This window comes from Homarus americanus, unplaced genomic scaffold, assembly GCF_018991925.1.
Source record: "Homarus americanus isolate GMGI-L3 unplaced genomic scaffold, GMGI_Hamer_2.0 scaffold367, whole genome shotgun sequence".
NCBI lineage: Eukaryota > Metazoa > Arthropoda > Malacostraca > Decapoda > Nephropidae > Homarus > Homarus americanus.
Window position 1 is genome coordinate 8,200,599 of NW_024743709.1, and position 27,606 is coordinate 8,228,204.

The window sequence follows — 27,606 nt, forward strand, 5'->3', positions numbered from 1 at the left end:
AATAATTAAGTAATTTATTGAGCTACATTTATGGATACATACAAGTTATCAAACACTAACAGAAACACATACAAGTTATCAAACACTAACAGAAATACATACAAGTTATCAAACACTAACAGAAATACTATATTAATAAGGATGACCAACAACTGGTCTTATGCTAAGTCACTGCAGCTGGTCAGGTTGGGTGAGACAATGTGGGCCAGGCAAAATGTTCTCAGTAAAGGATTAAGTCAATTAGGATTGGCATCTATAAAGCTGACTGATGCATCTAATGAAATAGAAATAAAATACTAATACTGTACCTGTACGTACAGTAGACCTTCGACATAACACGAGAATGGGATAAAAAATGGTCACAAAATATACAGTACTGTAGAATCACAATACAGTATATAATTCTATCTATTTCACTAAGAAATATATCTGTACAGTATACAGTAGGGTATGGACCACAGCCCCAACAAATACACCAAAAAATTCCTTTGAGACAACACTTCAAGAAAAAAATCTTGAACAAATTATAACTCGCCTTGAGTCACAACAACTGCTTCCTGGACAACAGTCATTTAGACTCAAGTTGAGTGATGGACCAATAGAACTTGGGGTGTCGTGAATCATGCGTGATCTGCGTAGATGCTGCTGGTCAGTGCTGGCAGACGACATGCCCGTGCTGCCATCTATTAAGGGCAAGAGAAACTTATTTAATGATCTTATACTAAAGATCACAACTTCAAGTTAAAGTAGCCACAAGTAAAGGAAATTATTAGCGTCAACTTCGTTGGAGTAAGAGCTGTGAACCAGTGATTATTGTGAACTGTAGTAATAATCTACCAAAGAATGTTGCGACAGTAAGAGTTATGAACTGTTGTAATAACTTACTAGAGAATGTTGTGACAGTAAAGGCAGTGTCACACTGGCATTCTTTCGTTGATTTTTTTTAACTTTCAGAAAATCTTCAAACTTTTTGCTGTACACCGTCACACACGCGTTTAGCACCAACTTGCCAGTTTCCCTCGTTCGACAACTGTCAACAAACAAGATGGATCCAACTGATGAGGAAAGCGCAGTAATTCTACGCCTTTTTTGGTGTATGAAGAGTCCTAGTGATCCCAGAGACAGATGCACTGCCTTATCTGGTCCACCAAGAACTCCTCGGAGAGGCGTGTCCATACTTGGGAAATGATTTTATCTGTTGGCTCCGTCATGTTGTTGTTATTCCGCAGGGTCAAAATGTAAACAACAAACAATATTTTCTTATCCTTTTAAAATCACGAAATTAAACATTATACCTGTAAAGAGTAATGTTGGGAAGAAGAGTCATAATTACTTCATAATAATTTTAGCTTTATATTTTAAGTAGAAATTAGTTAATTTTTATAACTATTTGTAGTATCAATTATAGATCTTGATTGACTCTGGTAAGTTGTCGTATCAGTTGTCAGTGCAGACGGTCTGTACCGTTTGACAACAGCCAGCGACAAAGCCGACAATTCGTGAAAAAAGTCGACAGTAATGAAAAAGTTAACAATAGAAATGCTAGTGTAATGCCACCTTATGAGTTGTGATCCTGTGAGTGTTGTGACAGTAAGAGTTGTGAACAAGTAAATGTAACAGTAAAAGTTGTTAACTCTTGTAATAAACCCCAGATACTGTTATAACAATAAGAGTTGTGAACTGTTGTAATAACTTGCCAGAGAAAATTATAACAGAACGAGCTGTGAACTGTAGTAATAACTTGCCAGAAAATGTTGTGACAGCAAGAGATGTGAATTTGCACATGTTCTGTTACAGTCTAGAGCCTGTACAGTAGCTAAAACAACTATCTGTGCAGGTGGGGGTCGATATGCTCTGAAATTTTACGTGCGACTAGTGACAGCCCTCATATACCAAAATTAATAGTCCATGTTCTCATATTGTTCCCACAAAGTACATATGCACAAATAGTTGTTTTAGCTACTGTACATGCCCAGCACTTACCAACAGTATGCAACACAGCCAGCCAGCCCATCAATAGCAAGGAGCATTAAGGCGGCATAACACTGGGCACTTTCCTTCAAACATGTTTAGCAAACACGGCCCAGCTAGCAAAACAAAGAGACGTTTTGCGTCAAACCGGGATGTTTTGTTGGTGCATCTACCCAATGCAACGAAAACAACAACAAAGCATCTAGTTGAGGTTAGCCATGGATCCCATAACTACAGTTGAGGTCTTGCAGGATTGTGCTATAGTTCTCCAATTGCTAAAGCAAGTGAGGCATCTGCAAAGGCTAAAGAAAAGACAAATGGGTGTGTAATGAAAGTTTCTTTAAAAAGTGGCAGGGGCTGGCTGGTCAAAGAAGACTCTGAATAAAGATTTAATAATACTGTTCTAAAGAAGTTTTAAAGTGACGAATAAATAGAAATATGTCACCGGTTGTAAATGTTTTAAATGATCATTGTTTCATGATTTATTTCAATTTTTACTTGAAATTATATGAAGCTCATTTGAGCACTAATCCGGCTAGCAGAGATCCACGCCAAACCGTTGTCCATTCCTAGCAACAGCCAAAATCCTGCTACTTGTTGGGCGTTTTGGCCAATGGCCAGCAAAACGGGTGACATGTTTGGAGGAAAGTGCACAATGTGCCACCACGTTTAGTCCATATGTAATATGGATGTGTTCGGGTGTCTTCAAAAGGGGATGAGCTGTTGCTATCACTAAACCCCAAAGCTCAAGTTTAATATAATTTCTGACATTTATACTTTTACTTTTATCTTTCATATTTTTCATCCCATTTTATTTTGTTTTGTTTAAAAGAATCTCAAAGGCTATTTTCAAAGTAAACCTCCAATTGTCTTATTATTTTATAGTTTTGACACTTATATTTTTCAATAAATATGTTTTGTACAAGAAATAAATAAACAAGTTCAAAGTTATATGTATCTTTAAGCTAAGAACATTACCATTTCTGAGAGAAAAAAAAATCATAAAAATAACCCCAACTAATTACATTAGAAATATGGAAGTCATGGAACGATAGCAGCATAAATGACATATTCTTCACATTATTTTCATTTGATTTCTAACAAATAACATTTGATACCTTTACCTCTTGAATGATCCCCCTCAGCACTAGTGAGCTCTCATGTGGCTAAATGACCGGTCACGGCAAAATAGTCTGACAGGCTGTTTTGGGTTATTTTGCCAGTCCACTGTTTATGTAATAGAAGTAATGATATAATAGTATTGTATTATGCAAATAAAATTATGACATGATATATATGCACACTTTTTTTTTATATAAAATTGTAAATGAGAAATAACAAGATATAATATTCATGGAGATGGCTGATACAGTAATTGTGTAACCGACCCACCACCCAGTACAACTCAAGAGCAGGTGAGGCTGAGTGTGGGTCAGTTTATAGTAGAGGACAAAATTGGATACAGTAGTTAAGTTATTTGTGTTTGTAATGATCATTTCAGACAAAACCAAGACAAATTTCTTCTATGACATCATTCTTGCATTTTACCCATAACCGAGATATTGGGAGTTGAAATTCAGGAAATTACTAGAAAAGGTACTATTGCATTTGTTGCCACTAACCAACTCTCAGGAATTTTATCTTTTTAATCAATAGCTTCAAGAATTCTGAGACACTTTTCATCTATGACATTTCCCTCGCAAACGACCAAGAACTAAGATATTTAATGTGCCGGGAGGCAGATCCCCTGGTTAAGAAGTTAGATAGGTTTGGTTGCTTAGGATAACTTAATTAGTAATATGTGATTGATAATACAGTAAATACTATTATATCATTGCTTCTATTACATAAACAATGGATTGACAATATAGACCAAAACAGCGTGTCAGGTTATTTTTTGCCGTGATCGGTAATGTAGCCTATTCGTTATCTTAATTTCTCATCAAAAGTAATATTACCTCCTGTATATCCTTTCTTCTTAAAACCACCATATGTGGCAGCATCAGTTTTCCATCTACAGGTATTTCTCTTTTTGCTCATAGTAATACATGGTACAGGTATCCCTCGCTATACAAACTATCAATACAAAAATTCACTCATAAGCATTTCCTAAATTACCACCCCTTTTTTTTTACGAAAGTTTTCCCTGCTATTATGAATTTGGGTCCTGGTGAAAATTCAAATCACGCACCCGCAGGAGTGGCCACATCCCTCAAACTCTCTCCCTACCAGGTCGAGGTGTGAGTTATGTTATAGCTATTTTTCAACTCATAATTTTGGATAGATAAACATAACTTTCTTCATTTGTTTTTTTATTCCGTTACATACACACACAATCCTACATACAGAATATATATATTTATATATATATATATATATATATATATATATATATATATATATATATATATATATATATATATATATATATATATATATATATATATATATATATATATATATATATATATATATATATATATATATATATATATATATATATATATATATATATATATATATATATACTGTATACCAAAAGATAAAAAACATAAGGGGAATAAACATTTCTCCATGCACCACCAAGAGTTGTAGCAGGATGAGCTGGGAGGATCTGTGTAAAAGTTCTTTTTCAACTCGTAATTTCAGGTAAAAAACTTAACTTTCTTCACTTTTATATAGTACTCAGTTACATGAACACACAATCCTACATATATAATGTTAAAAAAGTAAGAGACATAACTATCATTAGGTCAAGAACAAAGGGAATAAGCATTTCTTTGTATGTGGCAGAAGAAGTGTTGCTAAGGGTCAGCAGAGACAGCATCCCCAGCCGGGCTACATTGCTACGGCAAGGCTTGAGGCCACACAGCCACCATCTATACAAAAATGACGGTTGTATTAAACCTTCATATAGCTTTTCCTCAATGGTTTTAGTTGTATATTTTCATCTAAATAGTACTTTATTAATGTTTTTAATATGTTTGACAGTAAATTACAGTAGTTGTGTACTGTTTATCATTAGTTAGATAAGTTTTTTTTTGTTCATGAACATGGGATACCTGTACAGGTATCCCTCATTAGCATTAATCACTTAACATTAATTTGGTTTAGTGATAAAAAAAAAGGACAACCTTTCTTACTTAACGTTAGGTCAAAATTCTGTTTAATAGAGATTGCTTGACTCACTGGGAAGGTGAAAACTGGGAAGAGGTGGCCTGTGAGATGGCATGTTGCCATTGCTACATGTAACAAAACTATAAAAGTTGTGGAAAAATCAAAACAATACAATAATCTAATGTAGCTTAGAAATAAAAAAAATATACAATAAAACTATAAAATATGAAAAATGAATTGAATGGATGTGTATATGTGTGGAGCAAACGTTTGTGTGAAGGCATAGGCTGTAACTGTGTCGCCGAACCCTCCAGCTAGCCGCACTCCAACACTGATGTCATGTCACAACACACGCACACACTGTATGTTCCTTTACCTTTCTCTAATGAAGGCTTTTGTTAAACCACCAATGTATGTAATAAGTCATTTATGTCCAACGTATATTTTCAGCCTTCGGGCTGCAGAACTTTTTCAATAAACCGTTAATTATTATTATTATTATTATTACACACACACACACATACACTCTTGGAGTCAGATGGGTGACTGCTTGACTGAACTGCATCACATTGCCCAGAGCAAGGTTTGAGTATGGAAGGATCTATTTTTTGTAAACAAAAAAAGTGCTATTTTATTTTATGATATGCTAGGTATCAATCATATTGTTTATCATAGCTTTTTCCTTTCACTTTTGACTTACAAATCTAAATCTGATTGAATTAGGCTCACCTTTCACTCACTAAATTGTTTTAACACCAAACCATATTGTTTATATTGTATAGAAGTTTGGTGTCAATAAATAAAGTGTTTACCTTCAAAACTGTTTATAAAAAACTAATTTATTATTATTATTAGGGGGCACGGTGTTTACTGCTTTGCTATTTGATCCTGTTCTCTGCCCTCCGTGCTTTGTTGTCATCCTTCATTTACCAATAACTTCCCTTAACGTTAGGTTTTTTTTTGGAACACAGCCCCATCGATAAGGGGAGTTCTGGCTGAAAATACGATGAAAATCGGAAAAATACGAAAAATATTCAGAAAAATTCCTGAGGAAAGCTGTTGCCTATGGCTTTCTGCTGACGTATTTTGATTGCGTAATTCATAATAATTATGTAGCTATGCATGATTGTTCTACCCCCGTTCATTTAGAGGGCCCTTCTGTTTATGAAGTAAAGGCTGTAGAAAAATATTTATAATAATATTTTGGTGTAAAGTAATACCAAGCACTTGGTAAAAATCAGTATCTGGCACTTTTCTCAGTTTGCTAGCAACAGAACGAGAGTCAGTTACCCATCAAACATGTGAGAGTGAGGTACAATTGCGAGTTGCTCTCGAGCAACTACCTAAGGCTCAGCCATTTATGGCCAATTCTAATAAAACAAAAACTATGTAGAAGAATATTAGGCATGGCTGAACTTATAGATTTTCTTTATATTTGGCTTGGTTTATTATTTGCTGATTTATCTTTATAAATATTTGAAGGAAAAAATGGTAAGTTAGGAAAAAAGTTTATGCACCCAAAAAAGTGATAATCAGAAATATCTATATGTCACATTTAAGAGGAATAAATTACCTATACAGTACTCCACATAAATTTCAGAATAATCTAGTGAGAAGTTACGAGAAGTAGGATTTTGAAAATTGATAAGAATATAAGGGAAAAATCAGGTATCAAGGATTAAGCAGAACCGATTCAGGGGTATAGCAACTATGCATCTGGTGTCCTTAATTGCTGACAGGATACTTATTTCGTAATTCAGCCGGACACTCCCCTTAAACGAGGGATACCTGTATAAGGAAATTTTCCATCACAATATAAATTACCCTGTAAATGTGTCTCAGGTGATGATCATTGTGGTCCATTTACTGTACTGTAATTAAATTTTCTGGGCTTAAACTGTGCAATGATGGAGTTTTCCTGTGCAATTATGAAAAATAGGAATAATTTAGGAGAATGCAAACTACTTAAAGCTCAGTATAGAATCACACTATATTGATGGTCTACTGTACTACTACTGCTACTACTGTAATATTACTGTACTACTATTATTAGTACTGCTGCTGCTATGGTTACTACTAATGATAACAATATTTCTATAAATCTGTAGCTCAGTGGTAGAGCATTTGCCTTGAAAGAGGAGGCTCCTGAGTTGATTCCCAATTGAATTGGAGGATGGAGCTCCTCTCTTGTGCATGGCGTCTCATAAGTCGCACAACATAGGGAAAATACACTGTACATTACTACTGTATACTAGTAAATTTTCCAATGCTTCACCATCTACTTCAATACACACATTGATTCTAAGTGAACAAGATGCCTCCACTCTCATCAGTATATCTTTGGTAATCTTGTTACATTCAGCTGTGATATTCTGCCTTAAATTTTCAGTGGTTCTTGGATGATATTGGTCGACAAAATATTTTAGATGTTATCAATTATATTCTTTTACAACTGATCAGTGTGTAGCATCAGGCTCTCGGTACATGAATATTAAACCGACTCTTTTCTCTAGTGTCAAATTCTCTGCCATCTTCTTTAATTTGTTATGATTCCTATTGAGTGCGACTTATGAAAAACCCTGTCTATTAGCCCTTGCACATGCAGTTAGTAAAACAAATACATACTGCATACACTTGTCAATGGTGGAAAAATCCTTGAGTGGACTATCATGCTGCCAAGGGGTAGAGTAACCCACTAGCTGCTCAGTGCTAAGAAACAGGGTATAAATTACCTGCCAGAACATTTTGCATCATAACAGAAAAAAGCATCTATGAAAAAAATCATCATATAATAATAATAATAATAATAATAATAATAATAATAATAATAATAAAATCCTATAATGTGTTTGCCCACCCAAATGAAAAATACGAGAACAGTTAACCAATACAAACATACAGACAGACAAAAGTGTGGGGACACATTAGAGAATACCATACAATTAAACATAGATCATATTAGCCTTAAGTCTTAATCACATTAAACTTACAGTGACTCCAGAGTAAATTATATATCAACAATGACATGACCTGGAGAAAAGAAACCTAACTATATATAAAATGGGTAAAGTGGCCCGGGACTTGGTGTTGTCAACTTGACCAATGCCACTTTATGATAGTCCACATTCTCTCTCTCTCTCTCTTTTTGCTTTACAGTAATATACTAAATTTGATGATGTGAGTTGAAGAAACATTTGAACATTTTCTTTGATAAATACCTGTTTACTACCATCTGAGTCACCACAAAATGAAGAAATGCAGCTACAGTAGAACGTCAATTTAACGTGAATCGATTTAAAATTATTGATTTGAAGCGACACCCACAATTAATGACAACGTATCAATTTAAAGCGAATTTTTCCCATTTGACGCGAATCAAATCTGGAGCGTCATATGGAAATACACAATATTTTATGTTTCACACCTAATGTTTCCCGCCAGACACCTCTCTGGGCAGCTACAAGGCTGCCCGCCACCCTCCGACACCCTCAGTTCTCGCGCTGACGCTCTAATGAACGGACATATTGTGTGACACTATCTCCTTCCACCACGTGCATCAACCATCGCCACTACATCATTAACTGGCCCATCAATGTCTGGGCAGACAAGACCATCATCCAGTGTTTCCGTGTCAGGTGCCTCCACAGCCACACCACCAGACAGTGATGTGGATGATGAGCTGGCCGTGTTGGGCTCTGCATCTTCAGAGGATGACTTACCAAACTAAAGGTGGGTGAATATCTATTTTTGATAGCATAAAGTAATGAAAAACTAAGTTGAAAGTGAAAGTGCAGGGTGAGGGCCAGTGACGCGAGGCAGCAGACAGTACAGTACAGTACCTCGCAGTAACAGTACCGTCCAGCTCTCAACTCGACTGCAGGAAGTGCTTGCTGCATATATATCATTACGCCATATATTTTTCTCATATTTATTAGCTAATAAAAGTCTTTTTAGTATTATGTGTTTCTCTCAAGTACCAAACTATATTATTCCATTGAAACAACACTTTGGTTTAGTGCGAATTCGATGTAAAGCGACCTCTCCTGGAACGTATCTCACGTTATATCGACATTCTACTGTACTTAAATTTTTTCATATAATGTACCTTGAAGCGTAACAGTTTTATTTTCTCACCAGATGCATGAACCAATGTATCTTGCAATTTTTCTTAAGACCTGGCATAAGGAGAATGTGACTTGACAAAAGTGATTCTGGACCAATTGAGACATGCCAAAAATAACTTGGTTATAACTGTGGCAGCATAGGAGGTCTTACAGTGCTTGCCAGAGCTGCATTATATTCCACAACAAACAGCCATATTGTACTTGAATAATATACCTATAACTTCTTGTAATACACAAAGTGCAGAACAAGAGAAGCATAATAAACTATAGCAATAAAAAAACTATACTGTACTGTATATCCAAGATCCATTTTATGTTCCATGAGGTAACATGGGACATTACATTCTGGGTTGTCTACCCTTATGTCTGATACTACCACTTTGCAGATGCCCAATAATAAGTGAAGGACTTCCATTAAAAGTAAAAAATACAGTGGACGGGAGAATACAGTAATCCCTTGCCAATGTTCTAGAATTCTCCCGCAGTTGACAAACTGTGGTTGGCAAGGGCGGTGTCTAATGGGAAATAAGGGTTTGGGGAAATGACCCCTGAGAGACATACCTAAAGTCCTATAATGTACTGTACAGATCAAGGTTAAAAATAAGTACAGGAAGTACGCTATCCTTAAAAAAAAACATTTATCATACTGTATAAAAATAAGCTTCTTCAGCACATCAGGTAGGTTGTCGTGGCCACGTGGCGTGCCAATGCTGACTCACCCAAGGTTTTTATGTTGTGCATGTTGATTCTTTTTCTGAAGTTTCCAAACCACCCTTTGTTATCAAGGAAGCTGGTGGTAACTCATGAAGTATATCAAGGAAGCTGGTGGTAGCTCGTGAAGTCCCTGCTGCACTGCTTAATGTCTCCACCGTATTGTTGCAAATGCGACTCATTTTCTTGAGTCATATCCTTGAGTCAAAAAGAAATCTTTCTCTGTTCTTTCTAGGCAAGGATCACAAGGCATACTGTTCAAGTCACTTTTGCACTCTGGTGCTTTTCCCTTCACACTTGCCCAATGGCATCTTCACTTTTCTTAATAGTTCTCACAGTTGACCCACCAATAAAAAAATGCCTGCTGATGGACACTACACTTTCACCACACACACGATGATCAAACAATTCCACATTCTATTCCAATGAAAATACATTAGTGCTTTAAGGCCATATTTCAGGGCAATAAATTTAACAATGTAGAGTAATTTCCAATTAGTGGAGAGCAACACCACAGGGATGTTTACGGGATGAGGGTAGCATTCCCGCCACGCAGGGCTAGAAATCTCTTATGTGGCTGTGGAAACCCGCAGATAATTAAAATTTGTCACCGAGGTTGGTAAAACGGTGGATACTTAAAACCGTGAATGGTAAACCTGCAATTGGCGAGGGATTACTGTACTGTCAATGTGATAGATAAAATTTGTTTTGACCCCGATCTATGCATGCCATCTCACCAAGGTTACAAATCATTTAGAGTGGTGGATGGCATGGCACATGTGGGGCATCAGTGGTCCTCTGTACATAACTCTGGTTCTTGAATGTAGTTTCATAAAGTGAGTGGAAACACATCGTGAGTCCTGGACACACAAAGGGTTGAAGAAGACAACATCTCATGAACTAAAATACAGTAGTTGTTAACCATCTTATTAAACTACAATTACATTCACAAGTAGTTACTGACAGGATGTAAGTAAACTTTAAGAGAACACAGATATCACTTTTTAACTCTAAATACCTAAATGATCTTTTGGCTACTTTTTCATGTCTGAGAACTTTCAGATAGGTCTTCTTCTAGGTCTAAGAAAGGTCACCCAACATATTACTACAGTTTTATCACTTCACCACTTATCAGCTTACAAGCTGTTCAGGCAGTTGGCCCGTTCTTTGTTACTTTGTTATGAACTCTATTTGTCCAGAGTTAGTACAGGATGAAACCGGAGTACCCGGAAGAAACCTATGATGTTTGGTAGGTTCACACTGGATAACACCATTCTCACGTGTGTCCAGGCCACGCAGGACTCGAACCATGACACAGTGGTGAGAGATATGCGCATTACTGCTGTACCACCAACACCCTACTACCTCTAAGATATCCACATTCCTCTATCAGAGCATAAAGAAACCAAACAAAATAAGTTATATTTTCTGTCTAAGATCAAGCAAGTTAGAAAACCTTTTGTTCATTGGAAACTTAACATGGATAACCAAGAATTGATCAGGAGCTGTGTCTGGGGAGAAATAAGTGAGTGAGTTAGGACACAGTATTGTCTTTAAAGATCTTAGACAAATTAATGATCATAGCCTCAACAGAAGATACCAGAATACCTTACAAAATTCAGCCATGGCAAACAACTTAACAAAATTTTAAATTTCTTAAAGGGTGACACCATGTTACTCATTGTTCAACTTGCTTTACCTTATAAAACAATTCCTCACAGTCAAGATTTACCTTAACTTGTATGAAGTCACCTTTTGTAAGGACAAATTATGAACATAAATATTAATTAAATACAAACTACGTTGAAAAGCCATAATTTTCTGTAATGCTTTTTACAAATACCTGTGGTGGCAGAATAGAGGTCAAATGTGTCACGTGTTGCACCTTGACAACAAACTGCATGCACTCATATATAATATAGTACAAGTCCACATGCATTGATGTAGGATGTTGCAACAAGCTCAATGTAATTTTGTGAAGGAGCACAAATTTTCAGGTACCCATATGCTTGACACAGTAATGGCTGAGGCAGTACATTCTTTCTGGTCAGTACAGTACATGTTGAACAACCTAAATTTTTCAATCCCATTTCAGTCTATTTAGGTGACCAAAATATAAATCTATATGAATTATATTAGTTCTTGGTACTGAACAGTACTGTACTTGTAAATTTAAACCTAAGATCTAGTTCACTATTGAAGGTTTACATAATTTTTGATGTGTGTATGTGTTGCTTTATTGGGGTTTAAGAAAGGAGATTCAATGTCAACTACCCCTTGAAGGCCCTTGTGGCATGATATAGCCTCAGTTATTATAGCCACTTCCAAAATCCAACTAGTGTACTTGTACAATGTCAATGAACACCCTTATGATCCTGATTTATTATTCCACTAAATATTAATACTGTACAACCTGTGTACAACCTGGGGTTGTATGTTCCACAAGGATATGTCAGATTGTTTTCCTGTCTCTGATATAGTTTCTTACATTCAACATATCTGATTCTTTTTCAAACATGTACGCAAGTGCCTGCCAAGATTACGTTTATGTAGCATTAGCTTCCCACATATGTAACATCCAGTGGTTGAGGTGCCCCTGTGTGTGACCAAATGACCTGTAAGATGACTTTTTTGTGAGAAATGTTTCCCACATTCAGTGCATTCAAACTTTTTTATGCCACTGTGCACCAGCATGTGTGTAGCAAGATGACCTTTTGTCAGAAAATGCTTTTCACATACTTCACATCTGAAATTTCTGACACGACTGTGCACAAGTAAGTGAAGCTTGAGAGTTGACCTGCATGAAAAATGTTTCCCACATTCCTCACACTCAAATTCTTTGAGCACAGGGTGTGCAAGCATATGTTCTCTGTGAGAACATTCATGCACAAACTTTTTCCCACACTGTTCACACTCAATTTGTTTTATGTCACTGTGAACAAGTAGATGCTTTCTAAGAGATTGATCAGAAGGAAAATCTGTTTTACATTCAGGACAAGTGAACAGTTCTATATTACTGGGCTCATATAAATTTTGAGTGAAACTTTCCTCATCAACTAAATTTTTCTCACATTCAACACACTTAAAAGAGTGAGACCTGTGCACAAACAAATCAACTCCAAGTGTACTTTCTTGTGAAATTTTTTTCCCGCATATCTCACATTCAAATGGCTTTGCACAACAGTGGCCAAGTGAATGCCTTCTCAGAGAACTATTAAATTTAAAACGTTTTCCACAATCAAGACACCCGTACAATTTCTCACCAGTGTGCACAGCTGAATGTGCTTTCAGATGACCCTTCTGAGAAAATTGTTTGCCACACTCCTCACATCTAAACTCTTTGATACCATTGTGCACCAGCATGTGCTTCTGGAGGTCACTCTTAAAGGCAAACAGTTTTCCACAATCCCTACAAGGGAGGTTTTTTTCTTTGGGGCTTGACATGGTTAATTTCTGCTTTGTGTTGCACTTGATCTAGAGATGTGTCATCACCAGTCTCTGAAACAAAAAATTTTGTCTTAGTATTTTCACTAAGAGTATATTTGTATAAATACAGGCATACCCCGATAACTGACACATATACAGTAGGGGCCGGGAAAAATCATTGGTTAGTGAATCAACGGTTATCGAAGCAATTAATCCCTTAAGAACATAACAAATTCAGGGGGATAGGGACCAACCACCCTCCCAAAACTCCCATTTACCCTTGATATGTCTCTGTAATGCACACTGTCAAGCAATAAAATAATCAATCATATAAAGCAGCATATAAGCCTTAAATAAAGCAATGTAAAGCATAAATTGAAACTTATTTACCTGTGTTGAGGATGGTAGAGGCGGTCTAAGGTAGCAACCTCAAGTCTCTACCACTCTTTGCTGGTCCATCACCACTCTTATTATGCCTTATCACATCAAGTTGCCCAGCACAAGAGAAACTACTGCATTTTACAGCATATAAGACACACTTTTTTGTCTGAAAAAAAAAGGCTAGAAAATCAGCCAGCGTCCTAAATGTGAAGTTGCGTCTCCCGTAAGCTAATGAATCCCCCTTGCTGTCTCCAGTAGGTTAAATTCTACCTAACCCAACTCCAGAATTAAAAATATGTTATTTCTTTCTTAAACACACATTATTTTTAACTAATTAAAAAATAATTATTGTAAATATAAGAGGTCGATCTATAACTATATTGTACTGTACTGATGACGATAACCTCAGGCTATTAACGTTCATACAGCAGACACCCAACTCTTCAGAGGTAACTAAACGGTAATCATTTCTGAGCTCTTACAAGCATTACAATCTAGTAATACCATACCTGCAACATTTATATTTCAATCTACAGATACCTGATACAAATTAAGATTTACGGATAACCTTCTTTTCACATACGGTATACATCTGTTAACATCGCTGGCGGCATTATAGCCAGGTTAGACTCGTCTCTGTTACCAGGCCACTAGGAGAAGCTGTTGTTTTTTAATTCATATTTTTGGGAAGATATACGTAACTTTCTTCATTTATTTTTACTGATATACATGCACACACCATCCTACATACATGTATTGTGAAAAAAATTAAAAGAAATAATTGTCCTAAGGGAAAACAGCAAGGTAGTAAGCAGCTACCATACAGGGATGTACTACCTCCTGGGAAGATATTGGAAGCATAATGTATTGTATTGTCTAATAATAGACCCTGCTGCCATATGGCATCACGAAAATTGTAACCAAGTTCTAGGTTGCTGATCTGACTTTCTGCCTCATTTACACAATTGCAGGGTCTCAATTGTTTCTCTTACTATTGACAACACAACATACATACAGTATATTGTTTCTCACTTTTGATCTTTTTTTTTAATTTTTGTATTTCTTCATGGCTCTTTATTATTATTATTTTCAATTTTGTATTATTTATTTTAAATTTTATTTACAATGAATTATTATTATTATTATTATTACATTTTTGCCCCCAGGCCCCAATGTGTGTCAGTGACCTGTGCCCAGGTGGGCTAATCCCCGTGTAAAAAAAAAAAAAAGAAAAAAAAAAGGAATACTGTATACATTTCTTTGCACACGAGTTAGCTGGCTTATTGGGGGAGCGGGAGGATGGCTGGGTGGTTGGTCGTGGGGGGAGCATTGCTAGGGAATCGGCGGAGGTTGCGTCACATTTGCTGTGGTAAACAGGAAGTGTAGATGGCGACTTGTGTTAAATTTATTTATTGGTAATATTTTTGTTTATTCCTCACATTTACTGATACTGTATATATTGCTTTAAGAAAATTATGGATGCAGGAGGAAAACACACACAAACGGCAGTACCATAAATTAAACTTCCAGCAGAGAAGAATGTGTGGAGCGCATTTAAACTGAAATAAGCCTTACCAGCCGTGTTGCCAGATGCGCTATTGACAAACTTTCTCAATGCTTCCACAATTATGCTCTCCCCTTGTTTCTCCCCATTTTTCTTCCATCTCCTCTCCGTACCCGGTTCTCACCTTCCCACTTGATCCTCTTCTCTCACCTCCCCACCTGATCACCCCAACAAACACACACACACCCATGCTCTTCATTTTTATTATTTTATAGTTTTATAATATATTTTCTTTAATTCTACACCACATTACAGTACAGGTATATTTAACCATGTATGGCTACCTGTGGTGTAATGGTCAGCATGCTCGCCTCGCAAGCGAGCGGACCCGGGTTCGATCTCCGGGCAGGGTGAAACTATGGGCCAGTTTCTTTACGTCATTAACCTCTGTCTACCCAGCAGTAATTGGGGACCTGGATGATAATCGATTTGCGGAACATATTCTGTAATAATGGTTAGCCAGTGCAGTTGGCGAGTTGTCCGGTTTTCTCGGACTATTCCTTGACACCGGGTCATGCAGCTAGTTAACTCAGAGTGTGGTTGTTATGTTGGCGACAACTTCTACACCTTAAACAAATTCATGCCTAGGTGGCCCTTGGGCCGGCCATCCTCGTTACACGAGGGGCAACCATTATATAACCATGCACTTTATGGGTGATTTAAGAGATTCCCTGCGTAAGATGCGACACGACTGTAATCCATTATCTGGTAACTGTATCACATAGGCTGACTCACATCAGCATGAGCCGAGCACAGAATATAGAGATAGTAGAGAAGTAATATATAAGGTGCAATTAAAGCACTGAGAATGTATGGAAAAGAATACTTATTCTAAATAGCACTTAATAATGTGAATGAGCAGCTAAGACAAATAACTCCCATACACGTCACCCTAATCACGAAACATTCCACCAGCAACTTTATCATTAAGACTTTAAAGCAACAGCTATATCATTTTGCATTATAATTTGCACATTTTATGATGATGATGATGATGATAATAATAATAATAATAATAATAATACATAATAATAATAATAATACTGTAATGAAATTTTTCTTTTTACCCATTTAACTGCACTGTTTGGCCCCAGTGAACTATGTGCTTTGCTGATTCTATACTGGACAGCTACTACCTGAAGTATTTTTATTCACATCAAGTTTGTATTACAATAAATATGTGGTGCTCATTTCCTGGTTGTTTTGATTGCTAATTCATCCCTTCAAAACGATGTCTTCTTATCAATTTTATTATGGCTGCTGCTAGATGATTTTATTCAGCTGGGGAAGTTCCATCAAGTAGTCAAGTGTGTAACCAAAACTGCTGCTTCTACAAGATGTATATTCAAACATATCCATAATACATTTGCTTCTAGACGATTACAGTCAGCTGAGAAAAACCCGTCTCTTGTCAAAGTGTTATTCTGCATTGTAATCTCTCCCAACTGATATACACTTTCCCTCCTCACTCCCAGCATCCCCTCCCTCCACAGAAAGACACCTACCCAACACACCCTTCCCTTCTCCATCTCACTCATAAGCGAATGCTTCGAATTCACACCTCAAGGAAAGGGAGTATTGGCAATGCTAAGTGGCAAATGCAGGAGTGGAGCTAACTGTACAAATGTATTTAAAGAAAAACACATTGAAATACTTCATACGGTTGTTACTGTATAGTATACGGTCGTGTTTATGGGTGAATCAAGTATTTTATCTTAAACATACAATCAGGAATGGTTCTAGCTTCTGAGGGACCCTGTGCAAGATAATTGTTGGGGGCGCCCATTCCTTAGACAACCCTCCCATCGTGCCCAGTCCTTCACCCATATACAGTACAGTGGCCCCTCGGTTAACGAACTCAATCCGTTCCAGAAGGTCGTTCGTTAACCGAAACGTTCGTTAACCGAAACCATTGTTTCAATGGGTTTTTGGGTAATTGGTTCCAGCTCACCGAAAATTTCCTAAATTCAACAAAAATGGTAGAAAAGTTCACTTACTTTGAGGTGTGTATGTAGAAGGCTCCTGGATGATGATGATGATGATGGGATTTAGAATGGGGGTGGAGGAGAAGGAAGAAGAGAAGGCATTGGGGTGGAAGAGAAGTCACCCCATGGTGCCATTTCACCCATAAAATTTTAGCTCTCTGGTTTAATTCAAGATTATTTTCTTTAAATCAACGCTGCACTGCATTATATATTGTCAATATATAAAATATATTTCAAAATGACCAATAATTTGCTTGGAAACACAGAAAAAAAGCGTTTAGTTGAAGAGAGTCTCAAGCAAGATGTTACCTCCAGTGAAAACAGAGAGAGACTGACGCCTGTTTGCTGTGTTAAGAGGCTGGATGCCGCGCATTAAACTAGTCACTTTACCTTCAATTTTGTTCAATAATTGTTAAAATGACTAAAAAATTGAATATTAAACTTTTAAAATTATTGAATAGTATAAACTTCTTGATATTTACAAAAATAGTAAGGAATTTAAGCCCTAGAACCGTGTTTGCCCGTCGTTGGTGTTAGTGATCGCACTGTGTACTGACAAAATTTTTGTTTCTAATTCCCTTTAAAATGACTGGCAAGTGTAAAAGTGAGAGTTCTGGTGGTGCTCAAAAGAAAAAGAGACAGTCAATTACTTTTGAGATGAAAATGAAAATAATAATGCAATATGAAAATGGAAAAACGGTAGCAACCATTTCACGTGACCTAGGCTTCTCTCACTCGACAATATCAACAATTTTGAAGGACAAGGAACGAATTTGTGAGGTAGTGAAAGGATTAGCACCTATAAAGGGAACAATAATAACAAAAAAAAAGATAAGGTCCTATACATGAGATAGAAAAATTACTTGTGATGTGGATGGAAGATCAGTTGCAAAAGCATGTACCCTTAAGCCTTCTCACCATACAGGCTAAGGCAAGAAGCCTTTTCGAAAGCCTGAAAGAGCAGGCAGAAGATGAGTGCAACCAAAACTTCACAGCAAGTCATGGGTGGTTCCAAAGGTTTAAGAGCCGTTACAGTTTGCACAGTGTAAAGGTGAGTGGAGAGGCAGCAAGTGCTGATGTGGGTGCTGCCGAAGCTTTGAAGGAGGAGCTAGATCATGTCATCGTGGAGGGAAATTATTTGTCTAAGCAAATATTTAATGTGGATGAAACTGGCTTATTCTGGAAGTGCAAGCCAGAACGGACATACTGTACATCCACAAAGAGGCGAAAACCATGCCGGGATTCAAGGCATTCAAGGACCGAATCACACTTCTGTTGGGGGGAATGTAGCTGGTTTCAAGGTAAAACCCTTCATGATATATCATTCAGAGAACCCAAGGGCTTTTAAAAATGTCAGCAAGCACATACTGCCAGTGTTTTATCATAGTAATAAGAAAGCATGGATGACCCTAGCACTGTGTGAGGATTGGTTCCTGAGTTGTTTCATTCCACGAGCCAAGGAGTATTGTCTGCAACAAGGGGTTGCATTCAAGATTTTATTAATTTTAGATAATGCTCCGGGACACCCACCACACCTGGACGGCCTGCACCTAATACTACCTCTATCATCGAACCCATGGATCAAGGTGCTATTGCTGCTTTTAAAGCGTATTATTTATGTACGACCTTCGCTCAGACTGTTGCTGCTACTGAAGGTGAGAAAATGCTCAGAGAGTTTTGGAAGGACTACAACATTTTGAAATGTACATAAAGAACATAGCTGCAGCATGGGATGAGGTTACAGGTCAGTGCATGAATGTAATATGGAAGAAGGTCCTGAAAAGATATGTGAACAGTTTCAAAGGATTTAATGAAGATGAAGCAATTTCTGAGATTAGTATCAAGATAGTGGAGTTGGATAAACAGCTGGAGTTAGAAATTGATAATGAAGATGTTGAGCAGTTGGTTGAAAGTGTAGCAGAAGAGCTAAGTAACGAGGATCTTATTGAACTGGATGCACAGAAAATTGCAGAGGAAGAAGAGAGACAAAATGTAGAAGAAAAACCTGCACCCCCCAAAAAGTTTTCAGTGAAACAAATGGCAGAGGCATTTGCTACTAGTATTAATAAGGGGATGCAAATGTTTGAAGAAATGGATCAAAATGTTGAGCATTTTGCAAAAGTTGACCTCAGTGATGATGTTTGTATCTCTGAAAGTTTGTAAGTTGAATGTTCTTAAGTAGAGGAGCACCTGTAGATTAGGCATAAGAACATATTGCGCAGAAAGAAAAAACATGGGATTTGTCACAGTTCAAAGACTCATGAATCTGGATAGAGAAGGCTATGAAAAGCAATTTTTTTCTAAAAAACAGTTTTTGTGATAAGTCCAGAATGCGACGTCTAGCTTTATATCTACATATGCAAATGCCTAGCATTAACTCGCCAGGCCAACATACAGGTAATTAAAACATCTATTAATTACTTAAATACGTAATATTAGGAGGACAAGTCGCTACCTGGCATTTAATTGCAATTCTCAAAACCCCCTCCCGCACCCTTCATCACAAGCATTGCTTCCGTCATCTTCTTGCCTGGCAAATCAGCTGTAAACGCACACAAAGAAGGCTACGCTAATTTGTGTAGTAATAGCTGAAATATTAAGTGCCATGAGGATTTTACTTACGGTATTTATACTGTACATCTTAGCACGGTGAGGAAATCGAGTGACTTTAATTTTGATTATGTCTCTCAGATATTGTGTTTGGACATTCAAGCCTGCATTTAAAGTACTAAAAACCCCAATATGAGACACCACTATTTATTGACAATTGAAGCAAGACAGGAATTAGAATTTATTTTTTTACGATTGGAGGACAACACCCACCGACAGGCCAGAATTATCAGCAGAATATTTAAGGTAAATATATGAACTTCTTTGCATAAAAAGCACCTAAAGAATTAATTTAAGTGTCATTGATAATTTTTTCACCGTGCCTACTACAGGTGATTTATGATCGTAGACAGAGAAAAAGAAAAGAAAAAATACTTATACAGTAATTAAAAAAAGTTGTCTTATCAATTTTATTACTTAATAGCATCCAAAGCACTGTGGAAAATAAATACAGTATGAAATACTGTATATAAATGCATTTCAACTGTCAATATGGATCTGTGCAGCATCTAAGAATGGGGAGGTAGCAATAAAACTCAGTATTTACCAATTACACTTTCCAAATTACTGTACATGTAGATGATCTCCCACCAACCACTTTTCAGGATGCAATCATTCTGCCTAATTTAAAATAGATATGCTAGGCTTTAACATTTCCTCTAATATGTCATGGAAGCCACACATTCACAACATTGTTAAAGCTGCCTCTCGAAAGCTGGGAATGCTGTACAGATGCCGTAGTTACTTCACTCCTGAGCAGTTGCTTCAAGTTTGAAAGGGACTCATTTATCCTAACTTGGAGTACTGCTCTCATATCTGGGGTGGCTTTTCTTCTGTCCAACTGTTAGATAGGGTGGAATCAAAAGCATTTCGTCTTATTGACTCTCATCCTTTAGTTGATAATTAAAACACTGGTCAACATAAAAAAAAAATTCTCATGGTTCTGGATCAAAACAGTCTGATTCTAGTGTAATTGTATGTGCTGAACTCAATTATGACATTCGTATAGCTGTATCAGGCTCAGTTTTCCAGAACCAGCATATCTATATATTTAGTGTACCATGCTATTCATACAGTAATTTATATGCTCATTGGCTCCACTTATGCAATTATTTTGTCCTGATTTGTGCTTTTTTGTTTGTTTCAGTTTGCTGATTCATGATATTGCATATCTACACCTGCATGATTTGTAATTACTCTGAAATTAACAAAACATGGAACGTCGCAAGTGTGTGAACGGTGCTGACAGTTTTTGCTACATATGTGGTGCCTTCACTCCTGGTAGCCTCAAGAAACCAATCACAAAAGCTGTTCGACTGAACTACAAAAGTTACTTCAAATGTCATTTGGGTGACCAAGACAAGAAATGGGCACCTCATGTAGCCTGTAAGTCTTGTGTTAACCACCTGAGCGAGTGGATGTGTGGTAAACGAAGTTCAGGAATGCCGTTTGCTGTACCAATGATATGGCATGAACCTAAAGACCACAGTAGTGACTGCTACTTCTGTCTCACAAATATTAAGGGAATAAAAATCAAGACACGAGGCAAGGTACAGTACCCCAATATTGCTTCTGCAATCCGACCAGTACCGCACAATGCTGAACTTCCAGTCCCAAATCCACCGACTGAACAAGAATTGAGTGATTCCGATTCTACCTCTACCTCAATGGAAAACGACTACCAGGATGACTCTGAAAATACCAGGCCTAAACTATTTACTCAAGAAGCGCTTATGATCTCATCACGGACCTAAACTTGTCAAAAGAAAAGGCTGAAGTTTTGGGATCCAGACTAAAGCAGCGTAACCTGCCAGAAGATGGAGTGCATATCACTACAGCATGTTACCGACATAGACAGCTGTCTGCATTTTTCAAGATGGCAAACAACCTTTGTTATTGCGAGGACGCAGTATCTCTCATGCAACAACTCTGCAAGTCTGAAACATACAAGACAGAGGATTGGAGGCTGTTTATAGACTCAGGAAAAGACTCTCTGAAAGCTGTTCTTTTACACAATGGCAATTGGCTTCCATCTGTCCCAATAGCACACGCAACAAAAATGACTGAGAGCTATGAAACAATGAAAATTCTGTTGGCCGCTATAGAGTATGAGAAACACCAGTGGAAGATATGTGGCGATCTCAAAGTCATCAGTTTACTACTGGGCCTTCAGAGTGGCTACACAAAGCACATGTGCTTTTTGTGCTTGTGGAACAGCAGAGCTGATGCAGAGCACTATGTGAGAAAGGATTGGCCGACAAGACCAAGAGATGCGCCTGGAAGGTTTAACTGTGCTCACAATCCGCTTGTAGATCCAGAAAAGATAATTTTGCCTCCACTGCATCTAAAGCTCGGTTTGGCTAAAAATTTCATCAAGGCTATGGATCAATTCGGTGCTGGGACTCTATACTTATCTCAGAAACTAGGTGGTGTGGTTTCCGAAGCCAAGTTGAAAGCAGGTGTCTTGAATGGACCACAAATTCGTATACTAGTTAATGATAGCGAATTCACCAAAACATTGAACCCACTGGAGAAAAAAGCATGGGAATCATTTGTCAATGTGTCAAAGAATTTTCTTGGAAACTATCGTGCTGACAACTACAAAGAAATCGTAACAACCATGCTTCAGAATTATCATGCATTGGGAGCAAGGATGTCCTTGAAATTGCATTTTTTCCACTCTCATATTGAATTTTTCCCAGGTAACCTTGGAGACGTTAGTGATGAACACGGCGAAAGATTTCATCAAGATATCGCCATAATGGAGAGCAGATATCAGGGACAATTCAGTCCTAACATGATGGGCGACTATTGCTGGACACTGCAATGAGAAGAGAGCAAGCTGTACAAGAGAAAGAGTAAAGTTCAGAAGCACTTTTAGAACTTCATATTTTGTCATTATAAAGGATTTGAACTTATGTTTTTTGGTACAATTTTTTATGAGCTTATCTGTGATAGGTTTAAAATTGTATCTTGCATGACGCGATAATGTTACTATATTTACTATTTTTTTTATTCTTTAAGAAAGTAGGTCTGATGGTAGAATGAAACATCCAATTAATATTCATTAATATGAAATTAGTCATGAAAGCACAGTCACATGAGATAATCTCATCTTTTGCACGACACGTGATGGAATATTAAATATTTGTACCTATTGATTTTTTTATAAAACCTGGTCTGATAGAACAAAACAAATATCAGATTCGAATTCAGCAATATGAAATTAGTTGTGTGAGCATGATCTCATATGTGAACCATTTTGGCTGTTGACCAGTGGTATAATCTTTCTTTCCTTTCTCTTCGCCGCAATGTTGCTTCACTCTCTCTCTTACAGGTACAGTACTGTACTTTAACAGGCAATGTATCGCTGGCAATGCCATGGGCTCGTACCACTCCTCCTGCCCGCAGTGCCTACCATTTCTCTGTGGTTGTCAGTCACACTAGAATAACCCAATTATAGTACATCCTTCTTTCCTCACACAGCCTTCTTCTGTGTTTCCTTACTCAACAGAATCTGTCTTACTTCAAAAAGCTGATTTTCCAGCATCTTTGTGGTGTAGATAAATATAATCTTTTTCTTTTATATTTTTAATTTCTTTTTACTCTTATTTTTCTGCCCCCTGGGCCCTGTTGTGGGTCGATGACCTGTGCCCAGATGGACTATTCCCTGTTAAAAAAAAATGCTAACCGTCTGTTCCACTTATACCTTTTAATAAAATTGGTCATGATATACAGTAGGTTCAAAACATAGGTAGGGTTTTCAATTTTTTTTTTTACCTTTCAATTTCCCTCATATTCAAAACCCTGCCCACTTTAGAAGGTTCTTTGTCATTACGAGTGTTAAAGGAGTTATATCTCCATAAATTTACATAACTCCACAGAAATAAAGATCATATTTATTTATAACAAGAAAAATTACACAAGAAAAACCTATTGAGTTATAATTTCCTGGTAATTATTCATGACTGCCCCACCGCCGATTCTTCATAGAAAACGAATTTAAAAATGGCGTACTTTCACTCTGTTTTATAGTGGACACTGTCGTAATTTGTGCAAATGCGTTAAAAGGTGGTTATTTTTTATTTTAACCCAACCTAAACTTAGTTGATAAGAAAAACAAGCAGCAGAAGTGATGTTAGAAGACTTGACCATCCTAACCCCCCCAAAAAACTTCCTAATCTTACCTAACTTACTAGCCGTGGGGCTCCACCCCCTGGACCCACTGGCATATTAAACAGAAATATCTTAATATATGGTGTAATTTTATGTCTTTTGTGGGCATGAGAGAAGCTGCCCAGACCATGCGGCTCATAAAGCATACTGAGCATAGGCAGCAATCGGTGCGTGGTGCAGCGGAGTGTTTTAAAATAGGCAGTGGGTATTTTGCCATGACCAGCTAAGTTCCTACTAACACTACTTTACCATGAGTGTGCTCTGATTGGCTAATTGTCCATTACCAGTGAAGAATGCGAGAATGCTATGTGACCGTGAATCTGGCGTCATTTGGCATTTATTTCGCCATGAGTCTATTGTTGTGTAGCTATACGTATACGTATATACTGTATACCTAACCAGGAGATGTTCGATTTTGTAATTTTTTCCACAGATGCTCTTATCATTATAAAAGAGACATTTATTAGAACCTAATAGAACCTGATTTAACCAACCAACAAAACCTACCTAACCTTACCTAACTTCTTAGTCAAGGGCAGACCCCCTGTCATATTAAAGAGAAAGTACTTAGGCAATAAGAGTGCACTCATGGTAAAATAGCGTTAGTAGGAACTTAGCCAGTAAAGGCAAAATATCCACTACGCTTCAAATATGTCAATATGAATTGGTTGATTACATCCAGGATCCGGCATCACCACTGAAAGACAAAGTAGTGCACACCTAGGTGCAATTGCACAAGAAATGGTGGTAAATTTGTACTTTCGGACATGAGTCCCTAGGGGTTGACCAATGTGGTTTTCTAGTGTATTTTGGTGTGTTTTAAACGAATCTGGCCTTCATTTTTGGCGGATTTGCTCGTTCCTTGCCCCCCCCCCCCCTCGATAATGGGGGAGAGTCTGGGAAATTGGGGTTTTGGGTGGAGGAAAACATGAGAACGAGTAGTCTAACCTAACCACCTAGCCGGGGGCTCCGCCCTCGGATCCCTGGTAGGATTAGCTTAAACAACCTAACCTATCCTATTCATTTCCAACTAATATAAATGGAGTTCAAAAGACTCAAACCAAAGAGATCTAAATGTTTCAGTAGTTTTAAACTTTGGGGGTGTGCCATGTCCGAAAGTACAATACCTTAGTTAGAAGTGGAAGGATCTGGGATAGGTTCAGGGTCAACCTCTGATGCTTGTTCTTTCTAAATTTATAAGGCAATTTACAGAGCGGGCACTCAACAGGTGTAGGGAGAACACCGTGATTATGTGGGCATTGGATAGCTTTATCGTCTTTCTCTTAAAACTCAGCAATAAACTTAAAATAATCGTAGGAGCACGACTCACACCCAACCTCTACTACGGCCATTGTCACACTGGTCATTGAAATTGAAATCCTTCAAATCCATACCTTAGCTCCTCCCTTTGAAAAAAATCAATTATAATTGGTTGAAAAAAATTTGCGTGATGAGATCGATACATCATTGGTCACGAGTGGAAGACATCACACATGCATGATGTAAAGATGCTCATAATTAGCTCACTTTCACGACGATAACATCTCCTCACATAGATGAAGACCGAAAAGTACGTAAAATCAATTAAATTCAATTGTGTCGCTATTATCCATTTAAGCCAGGTATATATGGGGTTCAAAATGCTAAGAATAGGGAGATCTAAATGTTTCAGTAGTTTATAACTTTGGAGTGCGCTATGTCCAAAAGTAAAATAATACCAAAATGATTATCATATCAGAACTCACAGATGAAATATAGTAAGAAAATAAACATCAAAACAAATAACGCATCGGTGGGTTAGTCGTCAATATTAACCCATTTTCTAGTTATGGCATAAAACGAATCTCTACCAACTTCAGTCCAGCATAAGAATCATAAATAAGACTGGCACAACACAATTAATGTCAGTGTCTTTGCTGATGCCACTATCTGACAGTTTACAGGCAGTCTTAGTTGACCCCATTTTAAATAAGTCTTTACAACACTTAATACGTTATCCTAAATGAAAATTTATCTGAAATAAGTATTTACAATACTGAATGTATTATCGTTGATGAAATTTTATACAGATACATACAATTATATATGAATTTTAACGTAAACAAATCAAATCAAATCACCTTGACGGCGAAACAACAGGAAATTGTAGGCCAACAACACTTCACAACTGACTGTAGCTGATACATCACAGTTCACATGTCATCTGCACACAGTAGCTTCCTTCATATTCAATAATAGATGAAATTCCTTTCCTTTACACCAAATATATGACTGAAAAGTTTTCTGGCAAAGCGTCGGTATTGTTGATGCCGTTCACTCGGTCGCTTGTGTTCCCGTGTTGTTGACTGTCGTTTTCTTTGGTGCTGTCTGGATGGTTTAGAGAGAGATAGATAGAAAGATAGAGAGATAGATAGATAGATAGCTACTGTAGATAGATAGATAGATAGATAGATAGATAGCTACTGTAGATAGATAGATAGATAGATCTTGATCATCTGTAGACTTTCGATAAATGCCGGAATGTCCACTTCGCAAGACTGTGAAGCATCCCTGAACTGAGAGAGAGACAGAGAGAGAGATAACGAGAGAGAAAGAGAGAGGAGAGAGATAACGAGAGAGAGAGAGAGAGAGAGAGAGAGAGAGAGAGAGAGAGAGAGAGAGAGAGAGAGAGAGAGAGAGAGAGAGAGAGAGAGAGAGAGAGAGAGAGAGAGAGAGAGAGAGAGGGAGAGAGGGAGGGAGAGAGAGAGCTATGAGTTGGACAGGGGCGAGCAAGATAATATATATATATTCCTTCCGCTAATGACGACCTCCATATGTTGTTTTAATTGGGGAAAAGGCAGATTTATAAATTATCATATGTTTTCTTGTCCTGATAATTCTACAGCAAATTAAACTTTCTTAATCTTCTACATCAGGGAAAACTTGCAGAGAAATATTCTGGATCCGTTTACAAGATTCTGTAAGTAAATGTTATTGGGAGTGGAATGGAGACTCGTTGCATTTGTCAGTAGAGGATGGACTAGCACTCGGGGTAGTCCAAGCCTGTCACTGCCCTGCCACCATCAGTCACTCCCGCTCACTCTGGCAGTGGACAAGACACCTGGTGGTATGTGTGTGTGTTATAAGACCTATGCCCGGGACACATGACTTTTCGTTAAGTATGTGAAGGTTTTTCTTAATAGAGAGATGCAATGGAACAGGGATTCACTCATATCAACAACGGCACAAAAGAAGGATGTACTCCATGTATCCGTCCATCCTTCCCTCTGTCCATAGTGTGGTCCTTAATCCCTCTTGATGGCCGGTCACCCTCGAGTTTCTAATCGTAACATGACCCACATCACAATAGAGAAGAGCCTCATTATGTCGCGAATATTACGTCAAAGCTGCTGTGTTGTATCCAAATTTGCATTGGAAGTCATATGGTATATTTTTATACATACTGTATTCATATTTAATTATGACTTTTCAACACAAGTGTGAACTCTTTCATGACCAGACTTGACAAGCACTGGAGCAGATTCAGAAACATTCAGGAGCC

The 27,606-nt window shown here is 37.4% G+C and overlaps 1 protein-coding gene across 2 annotated transcripts; it reads right to left on the reverse strand.

The window, feature by feature from the left end:
• On the reverse strand, window positions 1-26,386 carry LOC121877233 (zinc finger protein 708-like). 2 transcript variants are annotated; one of them, XR_006090950.1, is made up of 4 exons: window positions 26,186-26,386; window positions 13,740-13,896; window positions 13,187-13,421; window positions 1-683 (listed from the first exon to the last, which is right to left on the reverse strand). XR_006090950.1 is itself a non-coding variant. In XM_042382866.1 (3 exons), the coding sequence occupies exon 3, from the start codon at window positions 13,365-13,367 to the stop codon at window positions 12,414-12,416; it is 954 nt and encodes a 317-aa protein (XP_042238800.1). In that variant the 5' UTR covers window positions 13,368-13,421; window positions 13,740-13,896; window positions 26,186-26,386; the 3' UTR covers window positions 4,955-12,413. The 2 variants fall into 2 exon arrangements, 1 of the variants encoding a protein (XP_042238800.1); XM_042382866.1 differs by lacking the exon at window positions 1-683 and having other exon boundaries at window positions 4,955-13,421.
• Between the last annotated feature and the right edge of the window lie 1,220 nt (window positions 26,387-27,606).

Excerpts from the sequence above, each read along its gene's own strand:
- LOC121877233 (XM_042382866.1), bottom strand. The coding sequence starts at position 13,367 with ATGTCAAGCCCCAAAGAAAAAAACCTCCCTTGTAGGGATTGTGGAAAA.